Source organism: Rhinoderma darwinii, chromosome 9 (genome assembly GCF_050947455.1).
Source record: "Rhinoderma darwinii isolate aRhiDar2 chromosome 9, aRhiDar2.hap1, whole genome shotgun sequence".
Lineage (NCBI taxonomy): Eukaryota > Metazoa > Chordata > Amphibia > Anura > Rhinodermatidae > Rhinoderma > Rhinoderma darwinii.
In genome coordinates this window covers 58,057,821-58,074,918 of record NC_134695.1, presented here as the reverse complement: position 1 = coordinate 58,074,918, position 17,098 = coordinate 58,057,821, and the positions used below count along the sequence as shown (strand labels likewise).

The 17,098-nt window shown below is 44.8% G+C and overlaps 1 protein-coding gene across 1 annotated transcript; it reads right to left on the bottom strand.

Annotated features, from left to right (window-relative positions):
- Positions 1-2,468: 2,468 nt before the first annotated feature.
- Positions 2,469-15,487, bottom strand: PRRG4 (proline rich and Gla domain 4). Its single transcript, XM_075837009.1, has 5 exons — positions 15,160-15,487; positions 8,276-8,439; positions 7,099-7,144; positions 6,066-6,198; positions 2,469-3,203 (listed from the first exon to the last, which is right to left on the bottom strand). Exons 1-5 carry the CDS (start codon positions 15,317-15,319, stop codon positions 2,972-2,974), a joined length of 735 nt encoding a protein of 244 aa, XP_075693124.1. The 5' UTR covers positions 15,320-15,487; the 3' UTR covers positions 2,469-2,971.
- Between the last annotated feature and the right edge of the window lie 1,611 nt (positions 15,488-17,098).

The window sequence follows — 17,098 nt, the reverse complement described above, 5'->3', positions numbered from 1 at the left end:
CACCAGAGGCTACAGTTGATTCTGCAGCAGCATCGGCGTTTGCAGGTAAGTAGCTACATCGACTTACCTGCAAACGCCGATGCTGCTGCAGAATCAACTGTAGCCTCTGGTGCCGATGTGGCCGACACGATGCAGGACCTGTGAGTGACGTCACAGATCTGCACTGCCAGAAGCTGGGCGTTCTGAAGAGAAGTGGATGATACTTCTCGTCAGAACGCCCAGCTAGTAAAAGAAGTAAAAACGCCCCGATGTACGCACATAATACACGCCCACTTGGACTTTTACTTTAAACACGCCCAGTTGGAGTTTTGCAAGCCTCATTTGCATAAATACAAAAATGGTCATAACTTGGCCAAAAATTCTCGTTTTTTAAAAATAAAAACGTTACTGTAATCTACATTGCAGCGCCGATCTGCTGCAATAGCAGATAGGGGTTGCAAAATCTGGTGACAGAGCCTCTTTAAGGCTGTGTTCACACTGAGTTTTTTGCAGGAGGAAAATTCCTCCTGCAAAAACTGCTCCAGACGGTTTTTGCACAGTGGTTTGACAAAAACTTGTCAAAACACTCGTCGAGGCGTTTTTTTCCTCTTTCTGACTGATTAAAATGGGGTTTTGGAGGCGGAAACCGCCTCAAGATGGGTCATGACGCTTCTTTTCTACCACGACGCGTTTTTTTTTACTGGCGGTAAAAAAACTCGTCCAACTCCCATTGAAATCAATGGGAGGCATTTTCGGGCGGTTTTTGAGGAGTTTTGCGGCACGGTTTCCGCGTCAAAAACTAGTAAAAAAAACTCTGTGTGAACAGGGCCTAAAGCATGCAGTTTTGAAACGTTTTTTTTGGCACATCAAAAATGCGTCAAATACACGCCATTCGAACAAAGCCTAAGCAATAAGCAGCACAAGCATCAAAGACATAAAATGTTCAGCAAAAGCCTTAAACTGATTTTTTTTCTTTTTATGTAAACTATATATCAGCACAAGCAACATAACATGAAATATAGGTCACATGCAAATCAAAGTGTCACCAAGCAATACATGTTCCACAACAGATATAGCCTTTTCTAAATATATATCACTACAAGACGTAATGAGGGTCAGGTCATAACTCAATGCCCAAAAACCGGCCAATTATCTGGCAAATGAGCATTCACAGAATGCTCGATCCCGATCATTGCTCTGCGTAAATGCTCGTTCATCGGCTGATCGTATCGTTTATGCTGCAAGAGATATTATCATTGTCAGCAGCACATCTCCCTGTGTAAACAGGGTGATGTGATGCCAACATGATAGAAATGTATGGTGACGAGCGATTGTAGTAGCAAGCGCTCGTCCCCATACATAGCCCCTAGTGAAAGGAGCAAACGAGCGCCGATTGAGCGAGCGGTCTCATTGATCGGCGCTTGTTTACACGGCCCACATCGAGTCGTGTAAGAGGACCCTTAGTCTCTCTGCCGTAGGCCCCATTCACAAAAGCATGGAATACGGATCATTTTATTAGTATTTACCTCAGTATTTATGTCCATATTGATTTTCACCTGGTCCCGACATAGATATCAAATATTGATGTATATAGGAATCAAACTAGGAATGGGCAGTTTTTCAGTCTCCATTATATTCTACAGGGAAAGAACGGACAACAGTAGAACATGTTGAGCATGTGAAATATTGATGTATAGATAAATTTAGTTGAGAAGGTTCATTTAAAACGATCTATAATGGGTATATACATCCAATGACGGCACTTATGACTCCAGATGCTTTACTTCTGTCCCACAAGGATGTCATATGTATGTTTTGGCTTATTATGTTTATTTAGCTTGGCTCATCAGAATGTAGGATTAACTCAATGAAAAGACAGAGAAGATTTAACAAACAATGGGCCAGTTGTCTAAGTAGGTCACCATTGTGTCGAAAGAGAACCTAGATATGGTTTCCTCCACAGGACTCCATCAGCATGTATTTATGCACATAAATCCGCATACATGGCAATGCGAACCAACATTGTCCCACAGTCAACAAGACCAAGCTTTCGGGTAATGAACTGGACAGCTTTTATATTGCAAGATTTTAGCACTAAAAGTCCTCCATTTGTAAAGTTGGTCATACACAGAAGATGCCTATCTCTTCCGACCTCCCCATAAACATGCACGCTTGGCACTTTTATCTAGTAGGGGAAAAGAAGACTAGTCATATCAGTGGTAGAAAAAATCACGCATGTCCGATCCTCATTTTCCCTGATATCTGTCAACGGGGGACGATTGACAGACCTCGATTGAATGTCTATGGGCGGCCTAATAGTCCACCTCTAAAAGGTGGATAAAAAAGGCATATGAGATCTCTACCAGGCTGATACAAGACACAGTGTTATCATATGCCCTTACTTTGCATAAAATTTGTATTACAAAAGAAAGAGAACCATATCTGCAGTAGAATCATTTATTGTTATCGTGTAATGATTTTCTGCCTCGCTATACAGTAATAGTTCACAGGATCATTTCTTCGCAGAGTGAATATTCATTGTAAAACTCTGACAAATTATGCAACGCATTGAAAGTACAGACATAAGAAACCGGTCCATAGCCAAAGTATTGTTTGTAAAATATCTCCGGGCAGTAGAGCGTATACTCCGAGAAGAGCCACACACCTTGTAAGTCATTACGTTTTTGTTTACTCTCAGTCCCTCTTATGAACCCTCTTCATCATCTGAATCTATAAAATAAGATCCAGCATCCATCAGGATAATCCTAAAATTCTACTCCATTTTATTTTGAGTCCATTGTTCTAGGAATTCCCTTAGAATGTCGTCTTAGAGACCAAGAGAAATGTGACTGGAAAATTGTACGTACACCTCTCCATGATGATCCTGTTCTTCTCCTTCCAGAATGGAGAACAGGATTTCTATACTTCACTCTGTCTTATACCTCTTCTACAATTATAGTTGTATCTCCAACAAAATGACGTCTCTCCAGACTCATAAACCTTGAGAAGCAGGAATCGAGAAGGACTTTCTGTAGATTTTTGAGTCTATCTCAGTGCCGGGATAAGGTGGAGGTGGGACATCATGGACAGTATCCATTGCCATAGCTTGTGTATAAGAGGGTGGTCCATTTTCTGTTGGGGCAGATGCAATATTCGGCAATGGACCCAACTCTTGTGTAGTGGATCTGATGGATGTTGTTCTACACTCATGGTCTTCTTCTGGACTATAAAAAAAATAAAGAACATGCCACAGTCAAGCACATGGATGTCTTCACCCCAATTTCATTTCCATTACATTAAATTAAACAAATTCAAAATGGAAGTTTAATCGAGGTATGTAAGAATAACAACTATGGTGTAACAGAGAAATACACAATGTTAAGGTTAACTAAAGATCTTCATAGATGGCCACGTGCAGGGTCGGACTGGCCCACCAGAGACCCAGAGGATCCTCCGATGTGCCCAGGCTCTGACACAATAATGGGTCATAAATGTCCAGCAGAAGACAACCCCATTTGGAGGTGGCTTTGGAGCCAATCACTTGCCACTAGGGTCTATTTCTTTTGGGATGATTCACAAATTACCTAAGAGACTCTATTGTTGATCTGTCCTGTGTGTACAATGATAACAACAGGGACTAGAATCAAATGAAAAGTCGACATGTTCTATATAGATGAAGGGTAGGCCCTCAGAATTATCTCTTCTGGTTGGCCCAAGTAACCCCAGTCAGACGCTGGCCACGTGCCTCACTAACTGTTGGTAAGACGTCTGTCCATCCTCAAAACCCCAAGTGCAACACTTTTTAAGCTGGCCATTCACTATGAATTTTGGACTGCCTATTGAGACCACTTCCTGACAACCGTTGACACCTTTTTTGTGACACGAACGAGTGTGACAGATGCCGATGACAGATATCTGTAAAAATTGATCTGCCGTGTTGGATGTTTTTGGTTGTTGTTGAGTGCAGTCTTCTAAAGTCGTTCATGCCAAATAGCAGATCTGCATCCCATCAATAGAAGCCCAGACCAGGCCAGAGATAAAGGCAGAAAGCGATCTGTGATTTGTAGTTTTAATTTATGGCATTGTCGTCTGGAACGACGACTTTCACAAACCAACTGTGAAATTCTTAATGTATGGCCAGCTTTACCCAGAGGTGAAAAATACCACAAGAAAGTCAAGCATAGGGCAAGCTACTAGTTGATTAAATGGGATCTTGTAACGTCTGGTACTCAACAACCTAACATCTGGCTACTGTCATAAAACACAGCAGCAAAAATACAGCAAAAAATGGGACATGTCTTAAGCCGAACATTTTTTGTTTTATGTATTCTAGATCGTAAAGAAAATTCTTCTGCTGTTAGACTTTTCTGACATATATAACGAACATCCACCACAAATGTGGCGTGTACAGAGCCTTATACCATCCTTAAGGACAGATTCACACAAACGTGGGGAAACTCGGACGTGAAAATTTTCACAGATCCCCTTTGACTTGAGTCTGTGGAGAGATCTGTGAAGCCGGAACAAAATAGGACATGTTCTATTCCTCAACAGACCCTCCACATGGTCTGTTGAAACAATAGCCATGTGAACGGCCCCATTGAAATACATGCGTCCACGTAACGGACGTACTCTTCGTTCGTCTGAATTCGGCCAAAGACGGCTGTTTTTAGCATGTAAAAAATAGTTTTTGCTTCTTTGTGTTTAATGCTAACAAGGAAAAAGTTGGCCCTATTTAAGAGTTGAGGAAAATATTAGATATTCAGTGAGATGTCCAAAGCTCTGTAATTACAGGGGGATAATTGCACGCTTTATATGTTTTCTCAGGCAGGCAAAGCTATTATTCTGCTGTAATTACATAGTCCTGAATTGTCTTATTGCAGGAGCTTCAAGACACCAGGAATTTCTTTGGTAAACTGCAGAGATCTGGGATGTTATCTCTGTTGTGCGCTTGAAATAGGATCTCAATGTTCTACGTATTTCATGGTCGCTTGAATTTGTATCCAGATCAAATGTCCTACGAAAAACTCACCCGACTACTTTTCTGTTTTATAAGTGAAGAGCAGAACATAGTTTGGCCACTAGAGGAGCTAAAGAACTTTTAGTAAACTACAGTCATAATTCAGTCACAGCGGGAGGTTGTCAATCGTGCTGATCGAATAGATATAAGACATGGATTTTACCGCTTTTGTTAACCCTTTCCTAATGATCACCCCTGCTTAGTATGCAAATGTCTTTTCAGATAACAGGCAATGGCCCAGTGTCTGGCATCTGGCAAAAATGCTCCTGTGTAACATTTTCTGGAATTGTACATTAGCTGTTTTTTTCTGTGTTCACACATGCAATCCTGCAGCGCAATACAGTGCTAACAATGTAAATGAGATGTCAAGTAATCTCATCTACATGTCGCAGAATTTTTCTTCATATAAATCGACTTGCAGTGAGGATTTGAAAACCTGCATCATGTCAATGTATCTTGTGTTTCCATCTCAGAATTGTATTTGACAAAATTTGCATCTAAAAACGCATTAAAAAAATCAGTATTAAGTGCAGATTTTCCCTGCGAAATTACCTGCATTTATTTGCGGTTTTGGTGAAAATTTTCCGCATCAAATTCTGCAACATGTGCATGTAGCCTCAAAGCAATTTAAAGGGATTGTGCAGGATTAGCCTAAGGCCACACGTAGCATAAATACTGCAGAATTTCCATCCGGAATTTCTGTGCATAAATTCTGCAGCGTATTACAGTCGCAGCATAGTGGATGAGATTGCAACAAATTTCATCCACACACTTCGTAAAATGTATGCAGAAAAGATGTGCAGAAATTAACCTGCGGTTTGGATTCTCAATCCCCAGCCTGTAATTTCCCTTGCGGAAACGCAGCGGAATTTCCGCACATAAAACCTGGTTGGAAATTCTGCAGTTTTTACGCTACATGTGAACATGGCCTTAAAGAACCCACATCTGTCCATGGGCTCACACAAATTCTGGGAAAAAGTAAATATTTATTCTAATTCTTGACAACCCCTTGGGAAGTACCTGAAAAGTTTTGTCTGAATCTACATGATAGCATGTTGTTACTTACATCTGTCTGTGTCTTCTTGGATCACAATAGAGTTGATACCAATAAAAACCAAGAAGACCAAATATAACCAGGAAAGTTCCAGCACAAATTAGACCGGTGAGTAACCCAATCACGTCGATCTTTATGTCTGTATCTAAGTGAAGAATAAATATGAGTAAAGTTTACCAAGATAATTAGTTAGATAACTATGAGATGATAGATAGATAGATAGATAGATAGACAGACAGACAGACAGACAGACAGACAGACAGACAGACAGACAGACAGACAGACAGACAGATAGATATGAGATAGATAGATAGATAGATAGATAGATAGATAGATAGATAGATAGATAGATAGATAGATAGATAGATAGATAGATAGATAGATAGATAGCTGGTCATTCTCCCGTCCCTCAGGTGAAGGAACTACGGGAGTAAGTGACGTCACAGCGTGATCTCGTGAGATAACGCTATGCTGTGAATAAATCTGGGCATGAATGAAGAGAAGTGTATGACGCTGACCAATCAGTGTCATACACTTCTTATTGTTCCAGCCCAGCTTCTTTCACTGCACAAGCACACTGTGCTGTGGATCATGCTGGGCTGAAACACTGAGAAGTGTAGGACACTGGTTAGTCACTGATTGGTCAGCCTCATACACTTCTTTACAACACCCACTTGGTCAAAAGTAAAAACACGCCCAGTTGGTCTTTAAGAAACGAATTAGAATAAATCTAAAATTGCTCATAACTTCCTCAAAAATGATTGTTTTTCAAAATAAAAACCACTGTTGTTATCTACATTCCAGCGCCGATCAGATTATGTAGGAGATAGGGCACTTATAATCTGGTGACAGAGCCTCTTTAAGGCTACATTCGCACAGGAAGCAGCAAAAAAGCACTTCCAATGCGAAAAAAAAGTTCTAGGAAATGCTCATAGACCTCTATATATTGAAAATGACATAAACATATCAAGTAATGTGACCATATCTAAAATATCTGTATCTTGTTATAAACTAGTATGTAATGTTCAAAAATGTGTGACTTCACCTTCACCATTTGACTTTCTCTTTGAATAATCTTCCCAGAATGCTGCCTTTAAATAGAAAAAAAATAATATTTCATTAAAAGGGCAATTATAAAACAGCCCACATAAAGGCACATGTCCAATTCTACGCATCATATATAGCTTTATTACTAAATTGTATCACTTATTGTATATTGATCCTAAGTTACAGGCTGCATTATTGCCCAGAGCTGCATTCATAGTTCTAGCAAGGAATGCAGGGAGATTTCAGCTCTGAAGACTGCAGTATTGTGAATGAAGCTTTAAACTCTGCAGGCTGTAACTCATCACAAGATACATTGTATTTATAAAATTTTATGCAGGTTAATTATGTAAACTGTAAGTGTTAAGACTATGCAATGAGTCATTTCCTACACAGTTTCCTGGGCGGGTCACAACAACCACTGCCTGGGTGTGTTGCCAACCAATCTCAGCTTTTGTGATCAAAACTTTCCTTCGTTTTACAAAAGGAATAAAGAAAAACACAACAGGTGCACTAAAAGGCGTAACAAAGCATCGTAATAACATTACAATGAATATAAAGGAGGAGAAGGTAAGATCATCTGCAGGAGACGATCAGGTGGGTGAAGCAAGTCCAATACGTCAGTGGCGTATCTGGAGGTACTAGCTTGTTGGACGACCCATTCCAAAACCATGGGGGTTTGGGTCTATAACACCCTCCACTCTTCTGGAAAGGCTTTCCACAAGATTCTGGAGTGTGTCCGTGGCATTGTCTGATACGAAAATAGCCGAGCAGTGCTTACTCATCTGTTTCCGTAACTCCCATAGAACATAACGGACAGAGTCCCGTGCTGCGCGGCCCTCTCTCCACATAATCTCCACCTGAAATCGTCAGCCAGCAGCCACCTCACAGGGCGAAAGGATAGTCGGTGACCTACGTTCTCAATATAGATGCAGGTCATAGAGCTGGGACCCGCATTTATACGACATTTATGGTATATCCTGTGGATATGCGATAAATGTCCGTGCTCGGAATAACCCTTTAAGTTCTCACTAACCAATAGAAGCCAGGATGTGGTAAACCCCAGACAGCTTCCCCCTTATCCATGGGTACCATAACTGCTGCCTGGTCTACCTTTAGGGTCTTAGTCATACACATTTTGAAGGCACCATATCATATAGAAAGATTTAAGAAATTACCACCGTCTTGTCGTCTTCAAATACCTCCCTGGCTTCCTCATAGTTGCATTGCTCCTCATAACATTCTCTCTCAAGACTTCCAATGACGAACATCTCAAAGTCAAACTGATTGTAGTGCAGTTTCCGAACCAAGAAGGTGCTGGCGTCCTCCCCATTTCTAAACACTAAAATGAACAGTCATGTCTTCAACAAATGATACACAATTGCAAATACGGATATTAGTTAGGATCCTCCTGTCTCATCCGATGCCCAGTCTTCTATTCCTCTCCCCCATACTTTACACTACTGCTCTGCCTTTTCAAGCACTAGCTAAATAGGACATCAGCTCGTGGAAAGATGATTATCATTGCAGTATGGATAAAATTATTAGTAACTACAAGCAACTATAATCCAGCAGTGAGAAAGAACAAGATTATGAGTGATGAGTACATATAAATTAACGCAAGTGAACCTAAAATTTCTTTCCTAGAGATTCACTTTAATAAAAAGTTATATATCAGATATTTCACAGTAAATGTAGTATTACACAAAGTGACCTGGGCCGTGTAAACGAGCGCTGATTAAAGAGACAGCTCGTTGATCGGCGCTCGCTTGCTCCTTTCACAAGGAGCTAGTATGGGGACGATCGATCGTTACTCTGATCGCTCTTCCCCATACATTTCTATCATAACGATAATAGTTTCGGCATTTAAAACGATGCAATCAGCTGATGAACGAGGCCTGGCCTTAAAGGCCCTATTACACCGGACAATTTTGGCTGGTGCAACGAGTGCCGATCAACGAGACAGCTCGTTGATCGGCACTCATTTGCTCCTGTCACACGGAGCTATGGATGGGGATGAGCAGTCGTTAAACCGATCACTCGTCCCCATACATTATTATCATTTCGGCAGCGCGTCTCCCTGTTTGCACAGGGAGATGTGCTGCCGACAACTATATTTATTTATCGTTATATGAACGATCGTTTGCCCGATAATTGCCCGGTGTAAAACTCCCTTTAGAATCTTCATAGAATGCTGGTGAGTAACTGTAAAGATTGTAGAGATGACGATCAAGGTGGAATGAAGTTTTATTGATCTAAAATCCATCTAGGCAGCAGATGAACAGAGGGTCAATTGTCCCATTTGCCCCCTCGGCCATCCAGCCCTAGGTGTATGCTACAACCCCATTGGGATCCACAAACAGCAATCTAATACCTGGCAGAGATGCTTACCGCATAGTTATTGAGGACGTAGGGGAAGTGTAATGGTGGGGGGGGGTAGGGAAACGGACAAGTGAGCCCTAATCTACCCGCCACTCTGTCCCTGCCTACTTGCAACGACCCGCCCTAGACGACGGGGTACAACTGGGCGGCGGTCCCTGCGCTCAGTAAGTGCATGACAAACACGACAAACAAACAAGGGAACACAAGCAAGGGAAATGGGCAGTTGCTCGCGGAAACACCGTGAGCAACAGAGTAGTGAACGAGCCGAGTCAAGCCAGGAGAGTGCGAGGTACAAAGCGAAAAGCAGAAGAGTAGTCGGTAAGCCAGGGTCTGTATGGAGCAGGATCAAAAAGTAGCAGGAGCTGTAGCTGGGCCAGGAAACCTCAAGGAAAGAATTCACAAGCACAGATGGACAGGAAGAGCAGGCTTAAATAGACCGAGGGCGGGAGCTAGCTGAGTCTGGCCAGGTTGCGATAGGCTCTCCCACTCCTAAGCCTGCCAGCCTGAGTGGAGGAAGCTGGTGTCTGTCTCAGGGATGTACACTCAGGTGTTGACTGATTAATTCTGGGAGCTAACCCTGAAGCAGTGCCTGGCAGATCCTTTACAGTACCCCCCCTTTTATGAGGGGCCACCGGACCCTTTCTAAGTGGACCTGGCTTACTGGGGAAACGCAGGTGGAACCTCCTGACCAATACCCCAGCGTGAACATCCCGGGCGGGTACCCAAGTCCTCTCCTCGGGCCCGTATCCTCTCCAATGGACCAGGTACTGGAGGGAGCCTTGGACCATCTTGCTGTCCACGATCCTGGCCACCTCAAATTCCACCCCCTCAGGGGTGAGGACGGGAACAGGAGGTTTCCTCGAGGGGGCCAAGGACGGGGAGCAGCGTTTCAGGAGGGAGGCATGAAACACGTTGTGTATACGAAAAGACGGGGGTAACTCCAGCCGGAAAGAGACAGGACTGAGGACCTCAATGACCTTATACGGCCCAATAAACCGGGGAGCAAACTTTTTGGACGGAACCTTGAGACGCAAATTCCTGGATGACAACCACACCAGATCCCCGACCACAAACAGGGGGTTAGCAGAACGTCTTCTATCGGCCTGAGCCTTCTGTATGCTCTGGGACGCCTCTAGGTTCTTCTGAACCTGGGCCCAGACTGTGCACAGATCCCGATGAACGACCTCCACCTCGGGATTGTTGGAACAACCAGGTGAAACGGAGGAGAACCGTGGATTAAACCCAAAATTACAGAAAAAGGGAGAGACCCCTGACGAGTTACTGACCCGGTTATTAAGGGAAAATTCGGCGAGGGGAATGAAAGAAACCCAATCAAATTGACAGTCAGAGACAAAACATCTTAAGTATTGTTCTAGAGACTGATTAGTCCTCTCCGTTTGGCCATTGGTTTCAGGATGGAAGGCAGAGGAGAAGGACAGATCAATCCCCAACTTATTACAGAAGGCTCTCCAAAACAATGAAACAAATTGTACCCCTCTGTCAGAAACAATATTGACGGGGACCCCATGGAGACGCAGGATGTGTTTGATAAACAAGGTAGCCAACGTCTTGGCGTTGGGTAGTTTCTTGAGGGGCACAAAGTGGCACATTTTACTGAAGCGGTCTACCACCACCCACACCACCGACTTGCCTTGGGATGGAGGCAAATCGGTGATAAAATCCATGGAGATATGTGTCCAAGGTCTCTGGGGAATGGGCAACGAACGCAGTAAGCCCGCTGGTCGGGACCTGGGAGTCTTGGACCTGGCACAAACCTCACAGGCGGCGACGTAGGCCTTAACGTCTTTAGGCAAACCAGGCCACCAATAATTTCTGGTAATGAGGTGTTTGGTACCCAGGATGCCTGGATGGCCAGATAGTGCGGAGTCGTGATTTTCCCTAAGTACCCTTAGCCGGAATTGCAGGGGAACAAACAGCTTGTTCTTAGGAAGGTTCCCAGGAGCTGAACCTTGATCAGCAGCAATTTCAGAGACTAAATCGGACTCGATAGAGGAAATGACTATACCTGGAGGCAAAATACAAACAGGATCTTCCTCCGAAGGAGGGCTGGCCATGAAGCTACGCGACAGTGCATCCGCCTTAATATTTTTAGACCCGGCCCTATAGGTAACCAAAAAATTGAATCTGGTAAAAAACAACGCCCATCGAGCTTGTCTCGGGTTTAGCCTCCGGGCAGATTCTAGGAAAACCAGATTCTTGTGGTCGGTAAGGACCGTTACCTGGTGCCTAGCCCCCTCCAGGAAGTGGCGCCACTCTTCAAATGCCCATTTAATGGCTAAAAGTTCGCGGTTGCCAATATCATAGTTACACTCCGTGGGCGAAAACTTCCTAGAAAAGTAAGCACAGGGGCGGAGATGGGTGAGGGAGCTGGTACCCTGGGACAAGACGGCCCCCACTCCCACCTCGGACGCGTCAACCTCCACAATAAATGGCTCCCTTTGGTTGGGCTGAACCAGCACGGGGGCCGAGATAAAGCACTTCTTGAGGGTCTCAAAAGCCTGGACGGCCTCAGGGGGCCAATGGAGGACATCAGCACCCTTGCGAGTGAGGTCCGTAAGAGGCTTAGCGACGACCGAGAAGTTAGCAATAAATCTCCTGTAATAGTTAGCGAACCCCAAAAAACACTGTAGCGCTTTCAGGGAGGCAGGTTGGACCCATTCAGCCACAGCCTGAACCTTGGCAGGGTCCATGCGGAATTCATGAGGAGTGAGGATTTGACCTAAAAATGGTATCTCCTGTACCCCAAATACACATTTTTCGATTTTGGCAAACAGTTTGTTTTCTCGAAGGACCTGGAGCACTTTCCTGACATGCTCTATGTGGGAGGACCAGTCCCTGGAAAACACCAATATGTCATCAAGGTACACTACAAGAAATATCCCCAGGTAATTTCTCAAAATCTCATTTATGAAGTTCTGGAAGACCGCAGGGGCATTGCACAACCCAAAGGGCATGACGAGGTATTCGAAATGGCCTTCGGGCGTGTTAAACGCAGTCTTCCACTCATCCCCCTCTTTGATGCGAATAAGGTTATACGCCCCCCGTAGATCCAATTTAGAGAACCATTGGGCCCCCTGAACCTGATTAAAGAGATCAGGAATCAAAGGAAGGGGATACTGGTTCCTTACCGTGACCTTATTCAGGCCACGGTAGTCAATGCATGGCCTAAGACCCCCATCCTTCTTCCCTACGAAGAAGAAGCCAGCACCTACCGGAGAAGAAGAGGGACGAATGTAACCCTTGGCCAGGGATTCCTGGATATACTCCCTCATGGCTTCACGTTCGGGACAGGAAAGGTTAAATATTCTACCCTTAGGAAGCTTAGCTCCTGGTACCAATTCGATAGCGCAATCGTATTCTCTATGAGGCGGTAATACTTCGGAGGCCTCTTTAGAGAAAACATCAGCGAAGTCCTGAACAAACTCGGGTAGCGTATTCACCTCCTTAGGGGGAGAAATAGAATTAACAGAAAAACATGACGTACAACATTCATTACCCCATTTGGTTAGCTCCCCAGTATTCCAGTCAAACGTGGGATTATGCAACTGCAACCAGGGAAGACCTAGAACCAAATCGTACGATAATCCCTGCATCAATAGTACAGAGCACTGCTCCAAATGCATGGAGCCAACAAGGAGTTCAAAAACAGGGGTATGCTGTGTAAAATAACCATTAGCAAGAGGAGTGGAGTCGATACCCACTACCGGAACAGGTTTAGGCAAATCAATCAGAGGCATAGCAAGAGACATAGCAAATTCCACAGACATGATATTAGTAGATGACCCTGAATCCACGAAGGCACTGCCGGTAGCAGACCTACCACCAAACGAGACCTGAAAGGGAAGCAATATCTTAGTACGTTTCATATTTACGGGAAATACCTGTGCGCCCAAGTGACCTCCCCGATGATCACTTAGACGCGGGAGCTCTCTGGCAGCATTCTTACGCTTGGGACAGTTGTTTACTTGATGCTTGACATCCCCACAGTAGAAGCAGAGACCATTCTTCCTGCGGAATTCTCTACGTTGTTGAGGGGACACGGAGGCCCCGAGTTGCATAGGTATTTCTGAGTCTTTAGGGGACAAACGAAGCAACGGGACTTCGGGAGGCATCATGGGGGAGTCGGAGGAAAAAACACATAAACGTTCACGTTGTCGTTCCCTGAGACGTCGGTCAAGTCGTACCACTAAAGCCATAACCTGGTCTAGGGAGTCAGAAGAGGGATAGCTAACTAGCAGGTCTTTCAGGGCGTTCGACAGACCCAACCTAAACTGGCACCTTAAGGCAGGGTCATTCCACCGAGAAGCTACGCACCACTTCCGAAAGTCAGAGCAATACTCCTCAATAGGTCTCTTACCCTGACGTAAGGTCACCAGCTGACTCTCGGCAAAGGCAGTTCTGTCAGTCTCGTCATAAATAAGTCCGAGGGCAGAAAAGAAACAATCAACGGAGGAAAGTTCAGGGGCGCCAGGAGCCAAGGAGAAGGCCCACTCTTGGGGCCCTTCCTGGAGCCGGGACATAATTATACCCACCCGCTGGCTCTCAGAACCTGAGGAGTGAGGCTTTAAGCGAAAGTAAAGCTTACAACTCTCCCGAAAGGAGAGAAAAGCCCTCCGGTCACCTGAGAACCGGTCGGGCAACTTGAGGTGGGGTTCAAGGGGTGCGGTGAGGGGAACTACCAAGGTAGCATCAGGCTGGTTGACCCTCTGAGCCAGGGCCTGGACCTGTAGGGAGAGACCCTGCATTTGCTGAGCCAGGGTTTCACGGGGTTCCATAATGGTGTCAGGGACCAGGGTAGACTAGGTATAGGGCTTGTGAATTTGTAATGGTGGGGGGGGGTAGGGAAACGGACAAGTGAGCCCTAATCTACCCGCCACTCTGTCCCTGCCTACTTGCAACGACCCGCCCTAGACGACGGGGTACAACTGGGCGGCGGTCCCTGCGCTCAGTAAGTGCATGACAAACACGACAAACAAACAAGGGAACACAAGCAAGGGAAATGGGCAGTTGCTCGCGGAAACACCGTGAGCAACAGAGTAGTGAACGAGCCGAGTCAAGCCAGGAGAGTGCGAGGTACAAAGCGAAAAGCAGAAGAGTAGTCGGTAAGCCAGGGTCTGTATGGAGCAGGATCAAAAAGTAGCAGGAGCTGTAGCTGGGCCAGGAAACCTCAAGGAAAGAATTCACAAGCACAGATGGACAGGAAGAGCAGGCTTAAATAGACCGAGGGCGGGAGCTAGCTGAGTCTGGCCAGGTTGCGATAGGCTCTCCCACTCCTAAGCCTGCCAGCCTGAGTGGAGGAAGCTGGTGTCTGTCTCAGGGATGTACACTCAGGTGTTGACTGATTAATTCTGGGAGCTAACCCTGAAGCAGTGCCTGGCAGATCCTTTACAGGAAGCTTTATTGTATTCAATCTCCTCTTTTTTCTGACTACACCTTTTTGACCTTGTCACAAACAAGGTAGATTGGTAAATCAGAGGCGTAACTTGAAGCTCCTGGGCCCTAATGCAAAATGCATGCACCTACCATGTGCCATTTATAACAATGGTATCTTCTTATATGGAAAAGCGCCCTTTGGGCTCCCTTAGACTCCAGGGCTCAGATGCCACTGCAACCTCTGCCCCCATATAGCCCCTGCTGTAAATGAATTTTTTTTTCATACCTTCTTGATTCCTCGCTCCCAGCAAATTTCTTGCACAGGGTGGAACACCAAACACTTCAGTTATCAGCTGGTAGATTAGGAGCAAACGCAGAATGAATGTCTGATATCTGCAAAACAGATAGTCCTGCGTGTTATTATACGACATGTTAATTCTTGTCATTCTGAGTACGTAGCTTCTTACTTCTGCTTCTACGTTAATGTTTCATTGCATTTTATAACCATAGAGGTTTAGCTGCACAGACAAGATATTTAGTGGAGGATGGACCTGGCAAGTTGTCACTGGGACAGTTCAGGTTATAGGGAGCTGTATCCAGGTTTCACATCTACATGTTGGTTACATTCATCTTGTTACATGAAATTCTATATTTTGTACACTTGAGTACATGTGACCAGAGGGGGGGGGGGGGGGGGGGGTCAGTGGGCATTTGTAGAATGGGTGATATTGGGAGAAGTAATAGTTAAAGTGTTCTTATTATAACAACCCTTTTTTTTATATAAAGCCAGGTCAGCAATCAACTGATCGCCATGGTACCGCCTTCTAAAATGCCTGCCAATGAAGCTGTCATCACCATGGGAAGCTGCAGGCAGCCAGACATTTCTCCTGCAGTACTTACTGCAAGGTAAATGTCGCATTACATGGTCGTCATTCAAATGAATGGCCATCCATGTCAGGGGAATAGCTAAAGAGGCTGGCGCAGTATGTGCTGGGTGCTAAGAGGGGCGCCAACAAGCTACAATGCCTTGACCATGGTATTAAGATATAGGGCAAGCGCACGGAGCATGTGCCCCAGGTGAACGTTATTTAGCTGTGGGTCTGGTCCATGTATTATCTGATAGTGTGCATCTTTCTGTTCAGTCTCATAAATGTGTTTCCAGAGCATGCTACACCCCTCTATGATGTCCATATATCCTTATAGAGTGAGATATTTATAAATCTATATATTCGTTATTCATGTGTGTAGTATGATAGCCCTGTCTGCACGATCTAGCTGTGTTATTACATTATGATGACCGATCACACCACTGCACTGATCACTCACGGTTCTGCAGTAGCTCCACATGACAGAAAGGTGTTTGGACCCCCTCAGGCACCAGATGTGAAGATAGCTCTGCACCCCTATAGTTACTCCATTCCCTGTGGTCATTTATATTTAAGAGTGGTGTCATGAAGGGGAATAAATTCTCTATTTTATGCAGGGAAATTAACTTTACATGTCTCATTGCTTTAAAGGGGTTGTCCGCTTTAGATAATCCCTGCTTGTTAGAAAGGTCCCACAGTGATAAGTTTATCACAGTATACATAGCTGCTGGGACCTCCAGTGATCAGCTGTACTCTGTGGGTATAAATGAAAGCAAGTGTTCAATTCCCCTGCAGCGCCACCAAAGGGAACATTAAGCATTACATGGTTCCCCGTCAAAATAATATGCTGTCTGTTTAAAGAGCCTCTGTCACCAGATTTTGCAACCCCTATCTGCTATTGCAGCAGATAGGCGCTGCAATGTAGATTACAGTAACGTTTTTATTTTTAAAAAACGAGCATTTTTGGCCAAGTTATGGCCATTTTTGTATTTAAGCAAATGAGGCTTGCAAAAGTACAACTGGGCGTGTTGAAAAGTAAAAGTACAACTGGGCGTGTATTATGTGCGTACATCGGGGCGTGTTTACTACTTTTACTAGGTGGGCGTTCTGATGAGAAGTATCATCCACTTCTCTTCAGAACGCCCAGCTTCTGGCAGTGCAGATCTGTGACGTCACTCACAGGTCCTGCATCGTGTCGGCCACATCGGCACCAGAGGCTACAGTTGATTCTGCAGCAGCATCAGCGTTTGCAGGTAAGAAGCTACATCGACTTACCTGCAAACGCCGATGCTGCTGCAGAATCATCTGTAGCCTCTGGTGCCGATGTGTCCTCGCTCGTCTGACACGATGCAGGACCTG

Coding starts and splice junctions, on each gene's coding strand:
- PRRG4 (XM_075837009.1), bottom strand. CDS start 15,319: ATGACAAGAATTAACATGTCGTATAATAACACGCAGGACTATCTGTTT. Junction 6,199..7,098: donor GAGAAAGTCAAATGGTGAAG/GTGAAGTCACAC, acceptor TTCTTCACTTAG/ATACAGACATAAAGATCGAC. Junction 3,204..6,065: donor CCAAGAAGACACAGACAGAT/GTAAGTAACAAC, acceptor TTTTTTTTATAG/TCCAGAAGAAGACCATGAGT.